Source organism: Fistularia commersonii, chromosome 17, assembly GCF_037954325.1.
Source record: "Fistularia commersonii isolate RoL2024-O1a breed Wild chromosome 17, RoL_Fcom_v1.0, whole genome shotgun sequence".
Lineage (NCBI taxonomy): Eukaryota > Metazoa > Chordata > Actinopteri > Syngnathiformes > Fistulariidae > Fistularia > Fistularia commersonii.
In genome coordinates this window covers 8,492,551-8,519,000 of record NC_141300.1, presented here as the reverse complement: position 1 = coordinate 8,519,000, position 26,450 = coordinate 8,492,551, and the positions used below count along the sequence as shown (strand labels likewise).

Genomic DNA, 26,450 nt, shown 5'->3' with positions numbered 1-26,450 from the left:
TACATTTTTCACATACCTGTACTTAAATTGAGTTTTTCCATTTGATTCTCACCCAAGCGCAACATTTGGATGGACATGATAATTTTTTTCTCTCACCACTGATATGATGATTGTTGCTGTTTCATTTTCCTCATAAAAACTATTGAATACAGCGTATTAAACAGAAATATGATACACTTCTGGGGTATGTACAGCGGGAAGGACAAGTATTGGATACACTGCTGATTTTTCAGCTTTTCCCACTTGCAAATGTCGTATATCCTGTTGAAATAAATCTTCCAAAACTATGTGAAATCCCTTACACTTAAATTAAATACAGCATCAAATTACTCACCTATTTCTACCGTTGATTTCAATTTCCAAAACATTTTGCTATCTCAAGATAATATGATCTAATGCATGAGGCAAACTTTTGCTTCAAGAGTTTGAGCACTTGTTGCTTGTATTGCTAAACTGTACTTTAACTCAATTAACTATTTTCATGGCAATTCATAGTATTTTTACATCATGCATTGATTTGATTCATATGCAACTGTAATGATGAGCTTTTCATTACCAACGTTGATCATTTCATGTTTTCTTCTAACTGATCCTGCAGGTGCAGCCTTTTTCTCTGTTGATAAAAATAAGAAATATAAAACCTGGGCAGTCACACGATGCAGGGTTAAACCGTCTCCTTACTTATCCCCAAACCCCTGGCATTATTTTTCCCCAAGCATGCGGTTACACACCTGCACGCACAGACAAGTATGTACACACAGGAGCCAATCCGCGCAGACGACTGTTGAAGTCGTGATGTTTCTAATCACCAGTGGGGCCCCACCCTGCAGATGGGAGTTTAGTTACGTACGTACCTGTAAAGACTGGTGCGGGGGGCAGAGCTGCAGCAGCAGATGGCCCTATCAGTGTTTGGTAAACCCGTGGCCAGGGCAGCCATGTTTGGCTTAACGGCTTTTAAGTAATTCATTGTGTTCACTGAGAAGGAGCATCTGTCCACCCTCGGCCCTGGAGACGCACACTCACTCACACGCAAATACGCAAATATACACACACACACACCCAAGTGCATGCACACACACACACACACACACACACACACACGCACACCAAGCTATGCATAGACAAACAAACTTAGATGGGGCAGGATGCACACACACACACACACAAACACACACACATATGCATGCATGCACACACACACACACACAAACCTGGGCTTTCAAGCTCATTTACAGAGGCCAGTGCAGGTGGCTGGAGGAAGAGGAGAGGTCTTTGTTCCATGTGACCTGGTCTGATCAGATAACTGCCACTGATCTTAGTTAATACTCACTAAGAACTCATTTACCTGCAAATGTGAAGGTGGTTCTGAAAACAGAAGGCATTTATGGAGTGAAAGAGATCTGATGGAGGTAAAGAAGGATGTGTCAGAGGGTCCCTCAATTGCAGGACCAAAACACATCCTAAATACCAGATTTACATTTTCAGGCCGATGCTTCCATCGCTGTCACTTATGGTGTTTATTGAATAAAGTCTTGTACAATCACACCTCCCTTTCACATTATTTGTTCTCGGTCTGTAAACAATTTTATCCATCAAGAGCAAGCACTATTATAATATTAACATGCAAAGGCTATTCATCTGGTATTAGATATCTTTATTCATAAGCATGACTGATAACACCTGCAACAAGCCAAGTCACCCTAAAACGGGCGGTCCCGTGATACGATAGTAATTTCACAAATTGCTTTTAATTTGCTGTTGTAAAACTCAAAGTTTGCCACACTGCTTCGCATGGAAAAACATTGGGAATTATGAGAAAATAATCAATAATTGATTCAGTTTATGTCTACTTCAGTACCTTTTATACGTTTGATTTCTTTCTTGTTGTAATGTGATTCGGAATATTCCATCTACTGAAAAAAGAATGTGCATTGTGACAGAATTGACACTTTTTAGAGAAACCCCATTTAGTTTATGTGTGGCCAGTTTTCTGTTTGTATTTTATTTCTGGCAGTTGAAATAATTGTTGTTTTTCTGCGGTTGTCCTTTCGGGACAAACACAGTGAAAATGAATCCATCTGAAAGCAGGATAAAAGGAATTCATCCCGAGAAAATCTAATGACAAGATGCTAAACAAAATTTCTTACTCCCTCATGATAAGAAATGGTAAGCCTGACAATTCTCAGGAATCATAACAGACCAAAAGCAAACGTCTAATTCTTCTAGAAGGCGGAGATGCGCAATATAATCATCACGTCATTGGCTTTGGAATGATACATCAGCTTGAAATGCTGATACCTACTTCAAACTATGTAAATATCATTTGGAGAAACACCGTCAGCTCCACATGTGACCAAAGGGCAGTTTTTGTTTGTTTTTGTTTTCCCCTCCTTTTTTTCTTGTCAGGATAAAAGTAAACATGTTTTCCTTGATTCAGTTACAGGAGAGCTTTGCTGTTTTGTTCAACGAGGTGCAAAATCAAATAAAGTGAATATACAGCCATGTCAGATATAGAGCTTTCCTGTTGCCAAGGCCTGATAAAGCTTACTACTTTATGGATGAGCTACACGATCCTTCGTGTGATTCATCCAGACACAATTTCCAATCCACTGTTCAGCCGCAGAAAATCCTCCCGAGCAGCACGTGCACGGTGTTTATTTCGGGACATAAGGAAGAGTGTCCAGGAGAATCGCAGAATTAGCATTGACAAAATAAGAGGAGACAGATGCGGATAAAGTGTCACATCTGCAACTCTATGTGCTCCTTACAGTGGACAATATATGACAGTGTTACTTTAACAAATACCATTTCCAAATGCTGCCTGCGACTGATGGACGTGTTCTTAAAGCACGGTTGTTTCCTTCAACCAGCACTCTGCAAAGGGAATAATAATAGAAAAGTGGCCATCACTAGGCATTTCAGCTCACACCCTCAAATGGCAAAAATTACAGGCCTGCTTTGGCTCTAGCTGTTGCACCCAGGCTGTAATGTGTACAATCGCTCAGTCCCCCACCAAGGCCACTCGCATCCCGCTGAAATGGGAAAAAGAGTCTGTGGTGAAGTAAGTTCTGGTGACCTCTTTTTAAGGCACTCCCTTTGGATTCAATGTCTCTTTCTTTGAGGAAAAAGGACAAAATGATTGTGTCCCCCTAAATCTCGTGCTCCTCACCCGATGAGGGGAAAGTTTGACCCCTGGGGAAAATAATTGTCCCGTTGATGATCAGCGATCACCTGTTGTTTGCCACTTGTCTCTGTTCTGCTCCGGATGACTGGATGCAGAGATGAACACAGACAAATATGGCAGTTTGAAATGATGAACACAAGAGAAAGTCAATAAATGCATCTGAGAGACAATACAAATCACCACTGTAAGTGTAAAATGACAGGCTTCTGTTATCTACATTGATCGAGAGAGAGAGAGAGAGGGGCGGGTAATTAAACAAAATAACACATTACATAAGTAATATAAACACTGAAGTGAGACCGACAAACATTCTGGGTTGATGCAGTTTCTCTGTCCTCTCTTTCCCCCTGGTAACTCAAATCTAAAATTAATCCTCACTTGAGGAAAATTGAAAATGAAAATGTGAAACATGGAGCGGGAGGCACTCCTTTCAACCGGCGGTCATAGGGAACAGCTTCCTGAACCTGAAGAGTCATTTTTAAACTGAAATGAATAACATCAGGTTGCAGGACATGTGTATGGCAGACCCATTTTTGTTCAATGTGCAAATTAATTTAACTAAACCTTCGTTTTCAACAAAATCAGTCCGAGGGTGGTCCAACTTGAAATGTTAAGAAAGGAATGAAGCTGAGCTGTACACACAGAGTATGGATGTGTGTGTGTGTGTGTGTGTGCGCGCATGTGCGTGCGCATGAACCTTTTCCCATGCCAGCTTAATTAGCCGTGATTTGGCCCATGCGTCGAGGGAGAAAAAAAAAAACTCCCAAAAATTAGTAAACAGAATGATATGTCTACTACTAATAATAATACTCATCATAATGATTACGATAAATTGCAGAAACAACAGTGGCCTCTTCCTAATGCTTCAATCTGATCCCCTAGTTTTCTGAGAGGAATCAAACTTCTGTTTGGAAGAAAAAAAATTTGTGGTGTATGTAACCTGTTATGTGTATCGCTAAAATGATTTGATTATAGAACAATTCAGTATTAAATATTTGTATACAGAGGAATTATTAGGAATAATTATTATAATATTAATAATTATTATATAATAATTATAAAACATATACTTTTGATTATAATTATTATTAGAAGTATACAATTTTCTTTGTGGGTGGTGTTTCTTTTGTAGTAATTCTTATTTCACCATAAATCCTATTTCTGCACAATTTGTTGCAGGCAACACATTCAAAGAAAATGTTTGCACAGCTTTACTTTTTTTCTGTTCTTTTTCAAAACACTTGAAAGTACTCTGGCTGAAGACACCAAATAAAAACGATTGCCGAAGTTAATGTGTCCTTTTTTATCTCTTATTTCATGTCTTCCTCTGAAATAGACCTGAAATGCTAACTTTTGAGAGTCGCTTTGTATTATGATTGTATTTAATTTTTTAAGTCCCCACTTTATTATCTGAAATCAAATCGGTTCCAAATTTCAATACTTATGGCCGTTCAAGTATTAAATTTGTTGCCATTCATCATAACACACAGTTTAGTACTATTCAGTTTTGATTTAATCAAAGTACATGCAGTATTCTTATGATCGAGTTTTCCCTCCGCTGAATACTCAGAATACTTTCCTCCTCACGGTCTAAATGATAACCTGCTGAACACAGACTGAGACTCTTGCTGCAGAAAAAATTATCACTTTATCATGACTTAATATAGTCAAATATGATCTGAATTTTCCTTAAATTTCCAGAAAAAGTTCAAATTTAAATTATGTTCATCACATATTTAGTTAGTTAGTTAGTTATTTGTTTATGTTTCTATTTTATTTATTTCAATAAGCTGTTCTTTAACAATGATGCCAACACTGTTGGCTTTCCTCATTTGACATAGTACTTGTTCCTCACACAATATTTATGTGTGAGGGATTTAGAGGTGAATTTATATTGTCTTTAAATTTTACTCAGCATTTTTATTTGTTCTATGATATTTTATTTACTTCAATGTGATATCTTTTGATATTTTGTGGTGAACTTGAGATTATTTTTTTTAGACAGTTTATGGTTTATTTTGTGTGATTTCCTTCTAGTGCACATATGCTATGTTCCTGTTATTTCTAAAAACAAATTTAGAAAAAAAAATTACCTGGGAAAAAAATATGTGATCAGAGAATACTGAAAAACGATTAATGTAAAATTCAGAAAATACATATTGACAAAACATGTCCGATCGCGTAACATCTTCACTTTGTTTCAGAAGTAAGGTTCAAACAAACTATTCCTAATCATTTTCAAATTCTATTTGATTTATAATGATCAGCTTGGACTTCCAGCCATGTGCACCGCCCAATGTGGGAACATCTGAGAACGTGATAATGAGCTGACACTTGAAGTAAAGATGAACTCCTCATGAGTCCTTTACAAAAATTGGGTAACTGAACCACAACTGGTATCTTTTGGGGTGATACCTGTTGAACTCCGTCTCATAATAATCTGCATTGAACTTACATCAGTAAATTATCAAGTAGAAAAATGTATTCTAAAACACATTCTAAAAAGTGCTTAATGTTCCACCTACGATGTCAAAAAGCATGTGTATATGTATGTTGAGGAATCAAGAATTTTAGATTATACAGTAAAAATAAAGTGAAATATCTTATTTAATCATCTATTAAGTGGTTGTGACTTAATTGTCTGTTCGGGGTGGCTACCATGATTTTATGGTACATGATTCATCCTGCATTCATTCATGCATTAAAAGCATGATTTGTGCTATCATTAAAAAGTGTGAACACTTTTTTTTCCCCGACCCAGTTGAATGGTTCATTAATCCATCCATGTAGGAGAAAGAAAGACCCTCATTTCTCCCCATCCACTTTATAGTACGGAAGTCCACTCTCAGCACTGCTCAGGAGGCTGCGGCACATCGGGCCTGCCATAATGCATTTGTGATCACTATAATTTCTCAGACAAAAAGAAGAAATCATCCATTGTCACAACGGCACGAAATGTTCAGCTGCATGAAGCTTGGAGAGTTACAATGCTAAAATGTCCTACTGTGTTTGAAAATGAGGCTGGATCGGAAAGTTAAAAGCTGTTGGTAAATGCCAAACACTGTGAAAATAAGATGGAGAAAATGGTAAAGAATGTATTTATTTTCTCCCCATGCCTGGAGTAACCTTTTCTAAGTGCCTTTTACAGTGGGATTTTATCTAGTCCAATGAATTTGCTCGGTACTTTCCACCCGGTTGTCTATGTATATGCTCTTGTATAAAATTCCGTTTTCATATGATGGCAAAGGCAGTTGATTCTGTTCAGCTTTATTATTTTCTGCTTGAAAAAGTTTCACTAATCATCTCTTGGACATGAGAAGTGAAGAGTTTCTAATATGAAATGTGTTATTTTGTTTCTATTATAAGAAAACCTGTGAGTGTGTCTGTGTGTGCGTGCGTGCGATTGTGTGCATGTGGCTGTCTGTGCATGCATGTATGTAAATTGTCCCTACTTGGTTTTGGGTACAGAAAAATGGTCTTATTTTGATCTTCCAGTCTCATATTCATACAATGTGGAAATTGATAGAATCTGTCACGCATCTCTTACAGTTGCCTTGAATTTTCATGAAAAAAAATTATTTCTTTTTTTATTTTTGAGATGAAATACATATGGAAACCTCTTTTGTTACCAATTTTTTGGGTTATTTCTCTGCGATCCCCTGAAATGTCATGCTAGTTTGATTATGCAGCGATTATTTTATAACATTTTTTATAATTATTTATTATTGAGCATCTGTTATTTTCTCATACTGAAAATTTGAAGTTTTCCAGTGCTTATGGATTATAGGGAAGTTGCCAAAAGCCTGCTATAGAGATCAAAATGTCTGTGCTGTTTCACTTAGGGGAGGGAGGATGTGGAGAAGAGAGAAGAATGGCTACTGCCAACAAAAGCACAGACAGATGAAAAAAAAAGTGATCTTCAATAGGCACAGTCTTCAAGCAGAAAGGCTAAAAAGTGTCTAAAAACACTCAGATGTAGACTCTCAGGTTCTTCTCTACTTCATGAGCGGATGCTAAAAGCTCAAGCGAGGGTCCTGTGTGCAGAGCATTTATCAGACAGAAAATAACAAGAAAAACTGGAGGATGGGAGGTACTCTCAATTTTGAATTACTCTCATGCAGTTTATTGTTGTTACACACAAACACGTGCACTCACATTGCTGCACTCACCAATGATTTAGAAACAACAAGAAACACATGCACTCATGCATCAAAATATTGCACAAAGACACATTTACATCTAGAAGTACAGGTTTTAAAAGGAAAATGCCATTAAATTTTCAAGTGGATAATTTCAAATTCTTCTCTTTATTCAGTTCTTCATTTTTCTTTTCAAACTGCCCTCCGATGCCCACTACATGTGCTTTTATGGCAAATTACGACATTTAAATGAGTCTCTTTCGTCAGGGATAATTGCACAAAGAACCATTAGCAGTCTTCCAAGACCAACGTTCTGTGAGTCTTACTTTCTATTAATCTATTCTCAATCCATACAAGCCGCATGAGAAATGTGATAATCATGATCTAATTATCTATTATGCTCAGCAAAACCCAGGTCAGAGGGCATTAATGTTGCGTAATCTTATAAACAAATCAATTGAATGAAATACGCCCAACAAAAACACTGCAGGTACAAGAGCAGAGGAACAAGGCAGCTGAAGGTATGTGACTTTTCTTTTCAGTGTAGCTGAAACCATTTTAATTATGTTCAAAGCTTCACCTGCCAACCCACCTGCTGATAAGAAAATTGGCACTTCGATAATGTGAGCAAGTGCCACTTTGACACTGGTATAACTACTACTGGTTTCCTGAGTGATGCCCAATCAAGTTACCTTGTTGATCTCCCAGGGATTTGAGATGGCGATATCTGTATGTTATTTCCGTCTTGGCGGCCGAATGGCGGCTATAGTGTGAGAACATCCGCAACACGGTTTTCTGATTAAACCGCACGAACAGAGCGTGAGTATTTGCGTTGTTGAAATGTATTGCAATTTTGTATATCATCGCTCACTATATTTGACACTTTTGAAACCACAGCACAATCTTATCATATATCGCTGCTCCAGGGTGCATTACTATTTTGTTCCGCGGAGAACATGGGGGCGCTGTTGGGGTCGGCGGCCCGTGAGCGCCGCTTCAGACAAATGCCGCTCTCTTCTTCTATGGTGCCTCCGCGGTTGACCCATAACAATCACAGCGGCTCCAGCCTTGACAGAAGTGCACTGTTCAGTCGGACACCGGCAGAAATGTGACAGGTTTGCGTAATTTTCGAACTTCACGGAGGAAATGAAGCTGAACGTTGTTGTAATGAGTGGTTGTGAAAGCTAATGCTCGCTTCAAGCTAGCGAGCCTGTTAGCTGCTGCTAACACAATGAGCCGAAGCTGAAGTATCCAGAAAGACGCCGATAGCGGCGTGATTTAGGTTTTAAAAACAGCGATTAAGCGACTAGAATTCCGGTGTTACAAACCGAAGACTGAATGCAGTTGAATTCACGTCTAAATGTCGTCCCGGCTTAGCATCATTTACACTTTAAGGTAGTTGAGACTCGATACTGTCACGAAACAATTTCGACAGAGATCAGGAGACTGCTGAATCCACCTCTGTTGTTTTGTTTTTTAATCATTAAGCCCATAGTTTATATGTACAAAATTTACAGCACAGCCCAGTCAAATGTCGCTAAAGGGTTTACAAAGTAAGGATTTGTTAAATGCATCCAACAGTATGAGACTAATCTGGCATGTACAATAGATACGTGTGTGCGCGCCCATATATGTATATATATGTGTGTGTGTGTGTATATATATACACTGCTCAAAAAAATAAAGGGAACACTTAAAAAACACATCCTAGATCTAAATGAATGAAATATTCTTATGAAATACTTTGCTCTTTACACCGTTGAATGTGCTGAATGAGCAGGTTAAGCCACATTGAACAAAATTAAATGCTGCTGTTATTCATTAATTCAAACTGCATCTTCTCTTGTGTTGAAATTGATATTTGTGCAATGGCCTTTAAGTCAGTATTGTGTTTTGCACTCCATACACCAGACATATATAAGAACAAGATAATGTGTATCTAAGGGCACATGATGCAGGAGCTACTGAAAGCAGCACCAAACTGAATTGACTTATCATGTTGTGTTTTTCAACATTGGTTTTTGATAAATTTTTGGTTTTGCCGTGACTGAACAGGCCTCGAATGTTTATTTTTAAAGTTTGACATCTTTGTGCAGGACTGCATTCTCTTTGTGCTCCTGTCTAGATAACTTTTCCTGAGCAAGGTATAGACAAAAAACATCATGCTTGGGTTGGTTTCCTTATTCTACTTTTAAAACTCATACATTTAACTTAAAATTAAATAGATAACTGATGTCTGATTCGACTTGGGTCAGTGAATACACAAGTGTTCTAAGCTGGCATGGTTTTTGTGGTGTTTTACATAGTAGTGCTCAGTCCAGCTGAGGAGCATTAAGAAAAATATTTTTGACTGGACAGATTTTGTTTATCTTGTACAATTACTCATCCAAGTCTCCAGTTTCAAGTTTAATCAGGCATATTATACAAGGAAAATTAAATTATATTTTCAAGTGGCTAATTATACATCCTTTCTGCCACTCATATCTTATTTTTCTTTTCAAACCAGTGTTTTTTTTCCCTCAAAACTGCATATGCTTTTATGGCAAATTACAACATTTCAACAAGACTCTTTGGTCAGGGATAATTGCACAAAGAACCATTAGCATTTTTCCAAGACTGACGCACTGTGAGCCTTTTTTCCTCTGGAAAGCCATTCAGAAACCAAAGGAACGTGCCCAATAAGAAACAAAGTAATCACAATTCAATTATCTGTTATTATGGGGAGCAAAATGCAGGTCAGGAGGCAGTAACGTCACTTTCTGTGATGAATAAATTGATTAAATGAAATAGGCTAAACAAACAATACACTTATGCACACTGGACTAGAGTGGTTATGGATGTGATGGATTTCCTTATCAATTAACATAAAGACCTTATATCAACGTTCAGAGTTTGTAGGAGCTGTGATGAACTCCACCTGTTCAGCCACCCACTCATTTGGAAATTGTTACTTTAGTCAAGTCAGTGGGAGCCACTTTGACTCTAAACTCTAGTGAGACCACTATTATTTGACTCAAAATGCAGCCCGGAGTTATCTTTCAGTAGTTGAACTCTGTAAAAACCAAGAAAGTTTTCTGAGAATATCTGTGTGCATTTACAAGTGTGTGGACCTATGTTTGTGTGTGTGTGTGTGTGTGTGTGTGTATTTATTGTTTTAAAATATAACCCGTTTTTTGGATTATAATGGTTCAAATAGTTTGAAAAATCCTTATTTTTCTTTTTTTTTTCCCCTGCAGCTTGGATTGTATAGTATTTGTGAGTGAAAAGTGATTAATTCATCAAATCACTAAATATCTAAATGGTTCACAAATGTAAAATCTGTAATTTGTTTGTCATCTGTTTTTTCCTTCCTTTTGCATCCTCACCTGAACACACAGGTACCTGGACTCTAATTGTGATGTAGTTGTTTGATTGTACTCGCTGCTTGTACCAGCAAATGCCAGCCGCCATTCCATAACCATGAATGAGGACGCCCCTACCCTGAAGCCCAGACGGATCCAAATTCAGAATGTGGTGCACCGTCTTGAGAGGCGTCGTATCTGCTCGGGCCGACCTGGAGCTCACTGGTATAGAGTCCGCTGCTTCCACCAGAACTTGTTTCCTAACTTCACTGTGGTCAATGTGGAGAAGCCACCATGCTTCCTCAGGAAGTTCTCACCCGACGGTCGGTGCTTCATCGCCTTCTCATCTGACCAGACATCTCTGGAAGTAAGTAGAGTCTAAACTGAACCATGTATTTTTTTTTCCCCCAGGACTTGACCCGGATACTATTGAGTTGACACATTTTAGTGTGGCATTTTTTAATGATGCTGTGATTTCTTGTTTGAAGAACTGATTTTTCAATCAGCACTAGAAAGGGGACAAAGAAGATTAGTCAATCTGCACCAGGGATGGAGCAATTTCTGCTTTTCTCTACGGTCAGATGTGAAAACAAGTCCTCTTGGACCTTTGTGCCTCTTGCACAATGTATGTAATAAGGTTTGGTGATAAGTGATACGTTTAAATTTTCCAACCACCCACATCAGCCCATCAACAGGCGATTGCAATTATGTTTGTGTGCTCTTGTTCAACTGTTGAATGGAACAAGAAGCAGTGATGCTTGCAAATAGTGGATCTGAAAAAAAAAAAAACACTGTCCATTCCTGTGTTTCACTGCCAATTAACTAGAACCGCTGATATTTCTACAGGAAGCAGAAGCTATTTTAGTCAAGAAAAAAGTGATGAATTCAAGAACCATGTGTAACAAATCCAAACATCTAGCTGTGTCTGCTGCAAGCAAACTGGGCTACACTGCTCCTGAAAATAGCCCGGTGCACGGCCAAACCCTTTCCACGTCAACCCTTTCCACTTCATCAATTAGCTTGTGGATAATTATTTACAAAACTGATATTTCAAGGAGGCCTAGGACCCAAATAAAAATTACAAAATATTCCCAAAAAAGCCCCCTGGCGATGCACCCATCCGTCTATCACATAGCTCAAATTAGTTGATAACATGGGAAGTCATGCGGATTTATTAAGAAACAAAATGGGAGGTTGAGAAAGTGCACTCCGTTGTCAAAAAAGGAACTCTTTGGAAGGAATTCAAAATTTCTTTCATCGAGTTGTAATTGAAGAAGATACAATGCTGATGTCAAGCTGTCCACCTGAGCCCAAAAAGAACGTCACTGGGATGTTAGAATAGAAACAGTGACCGATCCCCATTCATAACTGGATATATCAGACCCAAATCCAGCGACAAAGGGAGAGTATTGTTAGTGCCAAAAATCGTGTTATTTTGCCAGTTGTGCCTTAACTAAATTTATCTGCCATCCCTTTATCCATAGCTGTCATTTTTATAATCCATCTTCCTTTTCAAGAAATTTTGATAATATACATCCTTGTTTTCTGTTCTTCTGCTGAACGCATATTATGACTAAATCACCGGCTCTTTCAGTGTAAAAGCCTACTAGACATGACGGTCGACAAATGCCAGTCAGAATGAAATTGCCCTGCATTTTTGTAGTATTTAAAGGAAGAAACATCATCTCCAAAGCTCCCCTTTCAACCACTCATCATTGTTATGACTGCTAAAATAAGAATTAGGTACAATCTGGTCGGCCTCTTCATTATTTGTGTCATTGTTTGGCATATTGACCAGAACTGTAATAGGCGACGTACTCCATTTCCCAGAGCTAATGAAGCAGGAAAGGCTGACTGCCAGCTCTCATATTCTCTTACAGATATACGAGTACCAAGGATGCCAGGCAGCTCAGGACCTGCTGAGAGGCCAAGAGGGAGAGACTCTCCTAACAGCCAATGATCAGCGATCTCTCAATATTCGTGGTCGCCTGTTTGAACGATTCTTCTCACTTCTCCATGTAACTAATGTGGCCTCGAATGGAGAACACCTCAATCGAGAGTGTAGCCTTTTCACAGACGACTGCCGCTACGTCATTGTTGGGTCAGCCGTGTATGTTCCAGAGGAGCCTCCACCCTACTTCTTTGAGGTATTGACATCTAATTTGTGAAAAATGTTATTGTTAGCCATATGAAAACTCAAAATTCATTTCAACCAGGTGTATCGCAACAACGAATCTGTGACACCAAATCCTCGGTCACCCTTAGAGGATTATTCTCTCCATATTATCGACCTCCACACTGGCAGACTGTGTGACACCAGGTCCTTTAAATGTGACAAGATCATCCTGTCCCACAACCAGGGACTTTACCTCTACAGAAACATCCTGGCTGTGCTGTCTGTCCAGCAGCAGACCATCCATGTCTTTCAAGTGAGACCTTTTCCTTTTTCATTCAAAAAATGTTATGGACCTGTATCCCAAAATTTAGAGGGCCTATGCACTTTTTTCCCCCTGCCGTCCTTAAAGTTATTTAGAGTATTAAAAATGGCTGCTATTGTTGTATTTTCTTGGAGGTTATGTCTTGCAGATAGTTTTGTAATGTATCTCTAGATTTCAAATGAGCCATTTTATAATCGTGTAAAGAACAACGTGTTTTGTTATTATGTTCTTTAATCTCAGGTGACTCCAGAGGGGACGTTTCTGGATGTACGGACAATAGGGCGGTTTTGTTATGAGGACGACCTCCTCACTCTGTCTGCCGTTTACGCTGAGGCTCAGGCCGAGAGCCAGCCAGGCTTCCCACGCCTATACACAGATAAAACTATCAATTCCCTGAAACACAGGCTGTTGGTTTACCTCTGGAGAAGGGCTGAGCAAGATGGTAGCGCCACTGCCAAGAGGAGGTACACAACATATAGTATATTTTGTCTTCTCGATCAGGCTAGGACTGCTATATTTTCACTATATTTCTGTCCTTTGTAGCAAGCTAGACTTGTTTTTATGAACGTGTTAGGGGGTGGGAATTCTGCATATTTGACATGAAACAATGCAGTAATTCTTTGTTTGAAGCAGGGGGACAACAAAATCATATGATTTATGTTTCATATATCCTGCATTGCATGGATTTTAATTATCAATCTACATACTTTTTGTACATAAATGCTAACATTAGACCCCTCTGACACACACAGTGGCTTAAATGTCACTTCCTGATAGCCTGCATCAGTTAGAGGTTCGTCACCATAGTCACGCATGCCAACGTGACATTCCAACCACAACGTGATCACATACAAAGATGAGACTATTTTAAGTGTCAACTTTTAGTCAAACCTTAATTAATATGCAAACGCTGCAAATTATTATTAGTTTTACTTATCCTTAAAAATTTTAACCAAAGTGGATACTCAGTTTTTTTAACCTGCATACAGTTATTCACATCTGCTCTGAAACGGAATAGTTCCTTCCTAGACTCCAGTCCCATGCTCTGCAAGTTTCATGAGAATGAGAATATTGTTTACCGGTTTAATGCAGTCAGACAAACTGCTCTAAAGCACAATCCCATGAGTTACAATAATCTGCTTCGAACATTGATTAATCCAAATTCTTATGTTAAAGAACCCTCTGACATCCCATTGCATTCGGACATTACAGGATTTTGATGATGGAAAACTCTGCCACACAGTGTTTTATTTTGTGTCAACTTTTTAACACTGAATTGATTTTTTTTCATTGTTGAAAATAAGATTTTGCATTTTCTTGATCTTAGAAAGTTTCCTGGATTTTTTTTTTTAAACCAATATTTAAATAACTATGACCTTAACCAGAGAAATGTTTTTGCTCAAATAATTTATTTGTGGATCTATTTGTCTATAAGCACGCTGCCATGAGTAAAGGAATTGTCCAATACCCTGAGTGGTACTCTAGAATCAATTTGAGATGCTTTTTCATATATGGATTCAGAATGCTCACAAGGGTAATATTGTTAAAATGTTTCCTGTCACGATTTTGTTCAGATTTTTCCAGTTTTTTGATCAACTGAGGAGGCTAAGGATGTGGAAGATGCAGCTGCTGGATGAGCATCATCTCTTCATTAAATACACCAGCGAGGATGTGGTCACACTCAGGGTCACTGACCCTTCACAGGTACGCACACACACACACACGCAAACACACACATACACAATGACCTTAGTCTGAATTCCTCCCCCTCTTCTCTCTCTTGCTTTGTCCTGCCTCTTTCTTGTCTTTTGTTACCACTGTATAAAAGGGATTCCTTCCTTGGGTCTCTAAGGACCTTCACTCCTACAGATTCTCTGCAGTCCTCCTTCATAAGAACCCATTCATGATAACAACAAATAGAGCTAATTAACATTAACTGTATTTTTGTGTTATTTCCCTTCTGTGAATGTGTTGCACCTCTGCTTTCATTCACCAATAAAGAATAGACACTTTCATACGCATTTTAAAAACATGCTAGAAAATACATCATTATATCAGCTACTATTTGTAATGGTTCTTTTTATAGCAAACCTCTATCATAGTATATTTTGTTGCCTGTATATGTATTTTTTTCCTTATTATTTTGTTTTTAAATCGTCGGCTTTTGTGTCTCTTTTCACCCTTATATTGCCTCCCGTTCTCTGGCAGCCATCGTTTTTTGTCGTCTACAACATGGTCTCCACTGAGGTTCTGGCCGTCTTTGAGAACACCTCCGACCAGCTGCTGGAACTGTTTGAGAATTTCTGCGACCTGTTCAGAAACGCCACTCTGCACAGCCAGGCTGTGCAGTTCCCCTGTTCTGCATCCTCCAACAACTACGCACGGCAGGTCCAGAGAAGGTACGCCACACGGGTATAGGGTTAGAGATGCGGATGCCAAAGTTATGTATATCATTAGGAAGATGATTTTGCATGTGAATGGGTGGATGAGTTTAATGTGGTCACTTGACAGAGGGGGAAAATAAACTGCATATAATTGTGTTCACCCATTTGTTGATGGTGTTTGTAAAAGGGGACTGGATCAGTGGCTGCCCGGATGCAAAGATGAAATTTTAGGTCAGTGAAGATACAGAGTAGGCATATTCAGACAGCTTGCACAGTTGGGAATCAATATGGCAACTTTAACTCGCCAAATACTCATCATAGCTGAACAGGATAGTGCAGACAGGTAGACCTTGTCAAGGAAGAGGAACTAAAGGGTGAAATGAGCGCAGAGAGCAGCTTGGACTTGGCTTCTCCAAATAGTAAAATGTGATGTTGGATAGAGAAAGGACAGCTTCAAACCTGGCGAGCATGTACAACAATATCACTTTGTAGTGCGTGCAAGTGTAAGGCCAAACTTAGAGGTTTTCTATGAAAATCACATAGGGCCTTAACAGAAAGGGGCCCCAAAAAATGTTGAATGCGGAACTTTTAACGCACAACAGTTTAAACCAAAAAGACTGCAAATGGTATGTAGACTTTAGGATGATGTGATTCATTAGAAGAAAATAGTAAAAAAAATAGTTGATCTGAATAAAGAAAAACACTTGTTCCAACATGATTCTAGCACCTGTAGTTTCAAATTGAGCTTCACTGGCTCAGCAAGCAGGGCAGCCCTCTCATAATTGTTTTGCTGGGCTTGAAACCTGAACCTAACAAGATCACCCTATTATTTTCCTTTTGTCTGCTAAATTCAGGCGTCACCACAGCAAATCATCTGCCTCCATAGAACCCCATCATCTGTATCCTCTTGTGTCACACCTACTAACGTCATGCCTTCATTCATGACATCCATGTATTGCCTCCTTGGTCTACCTCCAGGCCTCCTTCCTTCCTGGCAGTTCCAGCCTCAGCATCTTTCTACCAATATATTCACTATCTATCCTCTGTACATGTCCAAACCATCTCGGTCTCTGACTTTATCTCCAGAAGATCTAACACGTGCTGTCCCTCTAATGGACTCATTTCTGATCTTATCCGTCGCTGTCGCTCAAAAAGAACCTCAACATTTTCATCTCGGCTTCATCTAGTTCTATCGCCTACCTTTTACTCCATGACAGCCTCTGATGCAACATCCCTGGTCTCACTGCTGTCTTGTACGCCTTTCCTTTCATTCTGACGATACTTTTTTTTTTTTTTTTTTTCTCACACGTCACACTTTCACACATCACACTTTTCCCTACGAGTTCCGACCTGCTTGCACATGTCTCTTCGCCAAACTCTCCACACATGTACTAAACAAGATGGGATCACAAAAATTCTATCAGGATCGGGATGCTGTATTTTTCTTTCATATGTCTAGCAAATGCCACAACACTACATTATGTGTACACAAACATCATCAAAGTATAAAAGACACCAGAAGGAAAGAAGAACCTATTAAATGTCACAGATGATTAATTTCTACTTTTAATACTTAGGTCTTGTTGCGTTTTAGTATATAAATTCAGCTCATTAACTTTTGTCGGCATTCGCTCTACGGCAGGAATGGTTTAATAATTAAACATGAGCAGATGGTTTCAGACCTCATTTTGAGCTTCATCTCCATGTGCGAGCAACTCGCACAGTTTATATAACACTTTCAAGGCACCTCAAAGAACTTGAGGATTAAAGATAAAAACAGAATGAAAATAATAAATCAAGTTGCGTGATCCATTTGGTACAATCGCAAAATCAAGAGAATTGGTCTGAATGCAGCCAGCAAAGATTTTGCATGGGATTTACGTTTTGACATTTCTGGTCTGCGGCGTTGAAGGCTACTACAGCTGGTTTTGAATGTGATTTCTGGAGTGGGCAGGCATGTCTACCAAAAATGCAAAGCCCTGCGATAAACTTGCAGACTGGCCCCTCTTGCCCAGTGTCACATACTCATACACATACTCTTGAAAAAGAGGGCAGAATGCTCAGGTTAAGGCACGGTGTGTTTAATTTCATCACCCCGACTTCGTAGTTCTGTCTTGTCCAATCGGGAGTGTCTGTCAACACTCGTGTCGACAGTAGTCACAAAACACATTACCAGCTAAACTTTATACTGCTGTGTTTAGGGACCTAGGAGCTCTTCTTGAGAGCAGCTGGCCTCTTTTTTACAGTTTTTCGGCATGTCCTGCTGTCACGGACAGCTGTCCCCACCGTTATTATGCTTTTACCTCTTTCTGCCCCCTCAGATTCAAAGACACAATCGTAAATGCCAAGTACGGGGGTCACACAGAGGCAGTGCGTCGACTGCTGGGTCAGCTGCCGATCAGCGCTCAGTCCTACAGCAGCAGCCCATACCTCGACCTTTCGCTCTTCAGCTATGATGACAAGTGGGTATCTGTGATGGAGAGGCCTAAAACCTGCGGAGACCACCCAATCAGGTACAGTCCTTAATTCCCTAGAATTAAATAATGCTACACAAAACTGAGAAATGGATCTGGTGTTCTATTTCTTTTTCAATAGCTAAGTGGAGAACCCTTATAATCAAGCTGAAGGCATCTGATTGTTAAGGTGAAGCCTTGTATCACAAATGAATACCTGCCGTCATCTGGCTGCAGGCTTAACCTGCTTGTGTTTTATTTAAATGACTGCCATATGTAAAATGACCTGAAGTGTCAATCATTTCCTAAGAGAGGGTTAGAAAGCTGTAATGATAAATTCATCTGGAAGTCGGGTGAAATTGTTCAACTCTTTTTACAGTCATTTCAGGGACTGGCTGAGAAAAAAGCCACATGTTTTGTTTTAACTTGAGTCTATTACTTTTTCTTCTTCCATAAAGGAAAGACAAATCTCATGATGGCATGACGAGGAAGATGAAAAAGAATTATCCGGAGGTCGAGGCTTAAATTGGTTTCCACATTGCTGTGGGTTTTTCCATATAAGGCTGCACAATTAATCCAAAAAGCGATGGGTGGACCAATTATTTTGTAAATGCATATAAAAATTCAATTTTCAATATAATAATGTGGATCTCCAAAAGTATGGTGTTGCAGTATTATGCTGTATAGTTTAAAAGCCTGCTGGAACACATCAAAATCAAGTTTGTATGTTTTCAATTAAAGTGTGACATGAAAATGATCATTCCCTTTCATTTGCCAATTCATATCGCAACTGTAATGCTGGTTGTAATAATTATTCAGAATACTGCACCCTTGGTGTATGGTTGGTCACTAGACCAGAAAACAATGGCAGCTTCTGAAGTGCAGTGGTTGAAGAAACTAATTCGGGACCATATCTCTTTCCCACCAGGTTTTATGCGCGGGACTCCGGCCTGCTGAAGTTCAAGATACAGGCAGGCCTGCTGGGTCGCCCGGTGAACCACGCGGTGCGACGCCTGGTTGCTTTCACCTTCCATCCCTTTGAACCCTTCGCCATCTCTGTCCAGCGCACCAACGCAGAATATGTGGTAAATTTCCACATGAGGCATGTGTGCGTGTGAGAGTGGTCTTGCGGCGGCATCCGTCCAGGTGAAAACCTCAAATGAGAGGGCCTGGGAACTCACACATGGAAACCAAATACAGAACGCTCTGGCGACTGTTTGCATCTGCCGGTGACATCACAATGAGCATATCTTTCATCAAGAGGCACAAAGCGGTTTGTCCTGTTTGTCACCTCACCTCCTCCAGAGAAATCGGTCGCCCTCTTCCTGCATTTTCCCCCTGATGGAACCATTGTCCCTCACCTCTTTCCAGCAAACACCAGGCACTCTTACGTCCACCCCTCCTTCACCCCAGCGAGAGGGTGGCAATTCTGCCTTTTCCTTTCGTCCCCACTGCTTTGCCTCTGCTTTCCCCCATCTTCCACAGAACAAAGACAGAGTTGAAGGGAGGAGAATAAGTGTAAATGGAGGTGTAGAGAGAGAGTAATAGGCGTGTGATGGAGGTGAGAGAAGTAGGTTGCAAGATTTCTTACAAGGAACCAAAGGCGTTTTCATTTTCAGACTGAACCGAAATCTACATATTTATATCGAAAATGTGTGTGAAGTTGGTGAATGACCAGCTCGTCAACGTCATTTGTTTTTCTCTTATGAACGGGGAAATACTTGATTCTTTTATAGTATATTGTTTTTACTATCCTTTTTTTATATTACAGCTGTTTGTATATATTTTATGCCAATAAAATTGTTTATATTTTGCTTACTTGCTCATACTTGAGATTTACAGCTTTGAGGGCTAGTTGTCCTGAACACAGTGTGGTAAACAGTTTGTGCTGCATACAGAACCTTTGGGATAGAAGTATTTTTATGTATAGATCCGAGTATATTTTATGTAGTTGGACTTGTATCAATGCCCATTTTCGAATAACGGCAATTTTTTTTATTTCATTCTTTAAGGACTTTAGGGGAAAACACTTGTTCAGGTATGTTTTAATGGGTCTTTATCACGTTTTCATGTGTTTTGGAGTACTGACCTAACACTTTAAATATGGCTGTCATGTATTTAAAAATTATTGCTAAAAATAGAGCTAATTGCTTAGCTTCTGCTGCTGCTCTTGCTGTGCAGACTGGAATACACCTGTCAGCATCTCCAGTAAACATCTTGTTAGCAAAGTTAAATGCCACTGCTCATAATGAGCCAGGATGAACTTGGATCGTGAACCCAAATTTGGACTGCAGATTAAGACATTGTTAATGTGATGTTGAATTTTAATACACTGAATTCGATCTGTAGTGTGGAGTAACATAATATTTCTATTTTAGATGGTCTCCCTATTTCTGCAGTTGAAGGTGCAGGACATCTGTTACCGTATAAACACAAATCTTTATACATAAACCGATATGCAAATAAACTAACGCTCACAACCTCCGACAACTGCAGTGACTTGAATGCAATATTGCTCATACTCGAACAGGCATACATTTATAATAAACATATATGAGGGTAAAAAAAACAAAGAAAAACATACTCACACCCCTAGGCAGCTGCAAGGGGTCAGGGCGGTATGGAAAGCATCTGCTGAGGGATTAAGTGTTCTCCTGGCTTCTGATTACACACTACAGTGAACCGGGGAGGTGTCTGAGTGAGCCTGACTGAAGGGGGTTTATCGCAGGGTAAAGGAGGCATTTACAGGTAGAAGATGATGCAAGAAGAAAGAATTGGAAAATAGGTGAGAGATGGTGAAGCATCCGGTGAGGTTATTTATTTTGGCGCAAGCATAGTCCTAATCGTGTAGAACAAGGCTCAAGGAGGCCTGTTATATCATTGTCATTATGTGTTTGTGTAAGCTGATGTTTGACCACATGCTGTGATAATCAACTAATTACAGGAAGTGCACGCAGCATGCTCTCCTATAGAAATTGTTTCTCTGCAAAAATGTGCTTTCGAGAAAATGTGGGTTACATGGTTTGTCCCCTACATGCATAAGACATTTGTGCTTTTTTTTAAACCTTTATTAGTATACCCTCTGTTGGTAAACAGTTTTCTGCAGTAAAATAAAAAAAGATATCAGCTGTGAGATTTATCCAAGTATGTAAAAGCCAGTGAGTGAGCAGGACAATGTTGAGTCAGAGAATATTCAACCTTACGTGCACGTGATGCTTCCCAATACAATAACAAATATGTCGTATGGTCTCATTCCAAAGAATCAGGTAAACTCACAGCTCTCGCTCCCTCACCTTGGTCGCTATGGAGACATAACCGCTCTGCTTGGTAACCAAGTCTTTTCTAATTGCTGTTGTCTTGGAAACAGCGCAACCAATGTAATCCAGAAAAGGCCACAATCCTAAGTGTTTCTAGTTGCACTGCTCCCCTTCTCCATTCAGCCTCTAAACACACAACAGACCCAGGTAATGCATGAACTGGTTGACACGGAGGGAATTTTACTGCATTTGTAGATTTGCTTTGTTCTTTATTCAAATGCATTTTAGACTATATATTCAATGGAAGGCCATATAGCTTTGCTTTCATTCAGAGCATCTTTTACTTTGGGCTTGAAATTGTGAGTGAGCGAATATCCATGAGGATAGCTTGGTGGTTTTGATTAATGAATTCATCAGGCTTGTATAGCACATTTCATTCAAACTAAATGTTACACAAAGTGCTGAAAGAATAAAACAACAGCCTTATGGCCCATCACACACACACACAAACACACACATACCTGAAGCAATGCCTTTAATTAAAACTCAAACTGATAAAAAATACTGGAGGAATGGATTAAAAACCATTACAATAAAAGATATGATTATTAATTAAAAATCAAACAATAAATAGAGAGGTAGATACATTTTGACAGAAGTTAATGAAATGTAATCAGAATATAAAATGCATGGAAAAATACATGGAAACAGACTTGATATTTAAACAAAGAATATACAGGTGCTAAAATGAGGAGAAATACAATTAAAATCCAGGCTTAACATTTAGACATCTTAAATACATATCATAGCCGCAGTAAATTAAGGAGCAAATTGGGACGATAATGATTTGTGATTATGTGCAAACTGTTCTAATTAAGAGCATTAATGTATAAGCTTATTCATCTTTAATCTCTTCATGTCCATTAATACACTCCTTTGTATTATATCATTTAAGTGACTTTGTGCCAATTATTAGGTGAGTGAGGGGCTCGGACAGGAACCAGATTAAAATCATTCGTTTGATTTGAAGAGCGGGATTTGACTATTTCCAGTGAGCGGTTTCAGGGCAGGGTTGTTTATTTGATGTTTTTGGTTTTTGTTTTTGTTTATGTTTTTGTTTAAGTTTTAGTTGTATTTTATTAGCCTCAATTGTACATGATTCATCTCTATTATATCGTCAAAAAGTATGCAAATATGTGTATAAAAATACAGAGATGTATCATCAGCAAAATTTGAAAACTCTAACCATTAAAAATTGAAGACCTCAATTTACAGAATTCATTTCATTATCATAGATTATTATAATGTGTGTTTTTATTAGATGTTGTACATTATCTGGTATGTTTATGTCATTTTTGTTTGACTAATTTCCACAGCACCTTTAACAAATGGACAAACATCAGTAAATGAAAGAAATAATATTGCAAATCATAATTTCATGTATAATCTGAATAGAAGGGAAGTTAAAGCGTAAAGGAGTATCAATGAATACACAAACCTCAAGTGGAGGACAAATTGCCGGACCAATAATAGATGTAGTTTTTGATAAATACAGACAATTTAGATAAATGTATAGTGGATTATGACTTCATATACTGAGGTCTGCAGGCATCTGTGAGAGAGGGAATAATTGCACTTGCAGAATATAAATAATCAAATAAATAATTGCTCTGGTGAATAATGAAAATAAATAATAATTGCAGCGCCGAGGAATAATTGCTTTGTTTGGGAGTAATTGCAGAGGATTTAACGAGGGAATGAAGTTTCTGCAGGAAGTGTCAGTGGTTTTATGGTGGTAATTGGCAACAGCAGCAGCAGTGTTACGGCCCGCCACTGTTATCGAGTCCCACCGCTGACAAGACCAACCGCCTGCAGTATCACTCCCTCCTGCAGGGGGGACTGCAGCCGTCTCCTGGTGAAAGATTGGCTCCCATGCCAAAGGGTGTCTGTTGGGTGAAAAGAAGACCAACCTTTTCCTCCCAAACATAGAGAAAGGTCTGGAGCTAGACCTTCACACCAGATTGTATGCGGTTCAACATCTTGCGTGCAGCAGTTCAAGCCAGGAGTTGAACCGTATTGATATAGTCTTTTACGAGAGCAGTCGACAGGTTTCCATTAACTGCGTCCATTTTTTTTGATTTTCAAAAAAAATGTTAATTCCATTTGTGTCCATGTGAAATGTGACACATTCTGGATGGTGTCCTACTTAGATTTGTGTTCTTGTGAAAACAAGAAAATGCAAAGTCTACTTTACAAACCTACAATGCGCATCAATCCTGTAGTTTATGATCCTCTTCTTCCTCACTTGTGGCAATAGCACCTTTAATTTCACCTACACAGTTATTCAAGTAGAAAATGTTATTTATGTCCGGCAGAAGTTATCTATTTTATCTTGAAGCTCATAAATGGGGTAAGTAATATAAAGATGTACATAATTCATTAATTCATACTTCCGAGTCGATTGCTGCCGTTTTCTGCAACCTTGGTATTTTTGTTTGGTCTCCAACCATCATGGCTCACAGAGAACAGCCTACAAACATGGTTTGAAAGGCTTTGGCGTTGATTTACCCACTTATCTCTCCAAAATATGTATTTCTCATACAGAACTGGTCAGGGATGGAAAAAATAAAAGCCCACAATCACGAGAAGCCTCAATCACCAGGTCAGAAGTACTCATCACATCTGAAAGATGAAAAACATTCCTAAAAAGCCTCATATTTTGACTGACTTGAGATCCTGGCAAAGAGTAGGCGTTTTCAAACCGACAGCCGCTGACCTTTATTTCGCTAAAATCCGAGGCGGATCCTTTTTGTTCCTTCCCTCTTTTCAAAATCAGATGTTAATGATTGAGCAAAAGCACCAGAGGACATTTGAGAACGGCTGACAAACAGTGACAGACAGGGAGGGGAGCATGTGGTCACTCAAGCTGCGAGGAGAAGACGATGGATTGGGCGTCCAGAACAGATAATGATATGGATTCCAGGCAGTAGCGGAAAAAAAAGGTCAGAGCAGATTTAGCAAGAAGGGGCTTTCATTATCCTCCAACACGATATGCAGCCAGTATGTCCCCCGGTGACTGGAGAGCTACAGTTTTATTGTTCTGAGGGTGACAGCTGTGGTTTCTCCACACGCCGTGATCCTGACGCCGGGACTGTTCTGTCCACTTCATTGGAGAAGAACAGCATTGTTCTGTTCCTCTGCAGGTCACTGTAATTTTCTACATCTTCACTCATCTCATAAATGGATATTTAATATGAATTGATTACAGTATTTGTTTTAAAGTACCCCCCCCCCTATACTTCTTTATTCACATTCTCAAAGCAAATACTGTATCTGTAGTACTCTTTCTAGGCATGAACCCATACTGCTGTTCACAAATGCTGACTTCTGCTCTCAGTCTAGTTTCCACTACTCTTTCCCATAACTTCATTGTATGGCTCATCAACTTTGTCCCTCTATAGTTACCACAATTCTGCACATCCTCTGTATTCTTAAAAATGGGCACTATCACACTTCTTCTCTATTCCTTGGGCATCTTCTCAATCTCTCAAATCCTGTTAAATAATCTTGCCAGGAACTCTTCTGCTGTCTCTCCTAGATACTTCCACACTACCACAGGTATATCATGAGGACCAACTACCTTTCTACTCATCATCCTCTTCAATTGCTTTCCTCACTTCACTTTTACTAATCTCTGCTACTTCTTGGTCTACAATAGTCACCTCTTCTACCCTTCCCTCTCTTTTATTTTCCTCACTCATCAGCTCTTCAAAGTACTCTTTCCATCTTCCCATCACTTTTCTAGCATCTGTCAATACATTTCCCTCTCGAAACAATGAGTGGATGTTGGTCTCTATGCGTACTCTGCCTCTCACCCAATGATGACCCAGAGTAGCCAGAGTGTAGCATAAGCAGTATATATAATAAAGGAATACAACAATTCGAAAGAGCACCTTTGAGTGTTATTTGTTCATTTAAGCTCATTTATATACGTACACGATAAATACTTTATTAGACCAAGTAACCTAATTTCATAATACTAAAGACAAATGTAACTGTTACCTTGTTCTAATGCCTTTTTCTTTTCTTTATTTTCAGGGGACTTTCTTCAGGGGTGTGGCGCAATGGCGCAATGGTTAGCGCTTCTGCGTCAGAGCAAGAAGGACCCCAGTTCAGTTCCCACAGACCTTTCTGGAGTTTGCATGTCCTCTGCATGGCTTTCCAGTTTCCCCCCATATCATGCAGAAGAGTATTTGGAAAAATTGTCCAGCGATTGACTGCCGTCCGGTTCAGGGTAAACCCCGCCTCTCACCCAATGACAGTTGGCAAAGGCTTCAAGCATCCCTGTTACTCTGAGTGCGAATGGGTTTTTCCAGTAAATCTCAATGCATTTGGCTGATTTGAGGTCTTTGTAATTGCAGCAGGATGTGGATTTTCAATAAAATCTCATATATATGAGGCAAACAAACCAAAATACTGAAAATATTGGGGGCGGGCATAGGTAAAAACTCAAGTCAGACCTCACCAAAGTTGAATTGTGCTGCTTTTCCAACAACAGAGAAAGAATTTATTTCTATAAAATGATCTTGTCAATGTGTTGGCTTCCCAAGGCGGTCAGATCCATACGCAGGATTTGTGCTGGTTCTCGCTGCTCACTGGAGCTCCCAGTGGCCGTAGGCAATAATCTTCCTCTTTCTCCTTGCAGCTGCTCCCTTCAGAGGTTGCCACAGCGATTCATCTGCCTCCATCTCACCCTCTCCTCTGCATCCTCTTCTCTCACTGTCCTCTTTCACTCCATCCATAAAGCTCCTCTTCAGTGTTCCTCAAGTCCCAACCTCAGCATCCTTCTACTTACATATTCACCATCTCTCCTCTGTACATGTCCATCTACAAAACATCTAATATGTGCTGCAGCCAATAGTATTTAGTAATAGTATTTAATCATTGAATATAAAATGAAAAATCAATAGCTTCTTCAAATTATTAAATGTATTGTATTTTCTAGGTGAAATATGTACGAATGCCTTGCAATGAAAACATATGTTCATGTACTTCTCCCCGCTGACTTGACATTTTTTTCAGGAATCTCCAAACTTAAACTCAAAACCTACACGTTTCCTTGGAAAACACTCCGGGATCTCAAGATGAAATTTTTCATAAGGTCAGATTCAGCATAATAATGAGGCGGGATACTTTGTCATTGCATGCAATGCAAATATAGTTTTGACTATATTGCATGGGTAATTGGACATTA

General features: G+C 39.2%; 1 protein-coding gene across 3 annotated transcripts in view; it reads left to right on the top strand.

Annotated features, from left to right (window-relative positions):
- The window catches only part of det1 (DET1 partner of COP1 E3 ubiquitin ligase), a 29,591-nt gene extending 7,091 nt beyond the window's left edge, over nucleotides 1-22,500 (top strand). The window contains exons 1-10 of one of the 3 annotated variants that reach the window (XM_086163908.1): nucleotides 8,369-8,438; nucleotides 10,560-10,578; nucleotides 10,701-11,031; nucleotides 12,545-12,811; nucleotides 12,881-13,093; nucleotides 13,343-13,566; nucleotides 14,677-14,806; nucleotides 15,311-15,501; nucleotides 17,808-17,999; nucleotides 18,868-22,500. In XM_086163908.1, the coding sequence (XP_086020034.1) occupies nucleotides 10,783-11,031; nucleotides 12,545-12,811; nucleotides 12,881-13,093; nucleotides 13,343-13,566; nucleotides 14,677-14,806; nucleotides 15,311-15,501; nucleotides 17,808-17,999; nucleotides 18,868-19,057 (1,656 nt within the window). In that variant the 5' untranslated portion in view covers nucleotides 8,369-8,438; nucleotides 10,560-10,578; nucleotides 10,701-10,782 and the 3' untranslated portion in view covers nucleotides 19,058-22,500. Of the gene's footprint in view, nucleotides 1-8,347; nucleotides 8,439-10,559; nucleotides 10,579-10,700; nucleotides 11,032-12,544; nucleotides 12,812-12,880; nucleotides 13,094-13,342; nucleotides 13,567-14,676; nucleotides 14,807-15,310; nucleotides 15,502-17,807; nucleotides 18,000-18,867 lie in introns of those variants that run through there. The other 2 variants (XM_086163907.1, XM_086163909.1) reach the window with 2 other exon arrangements.
- The last annotated feature ends 3,950 nt before the right edge of the window (nucleotides 22,501-26,450 follow it).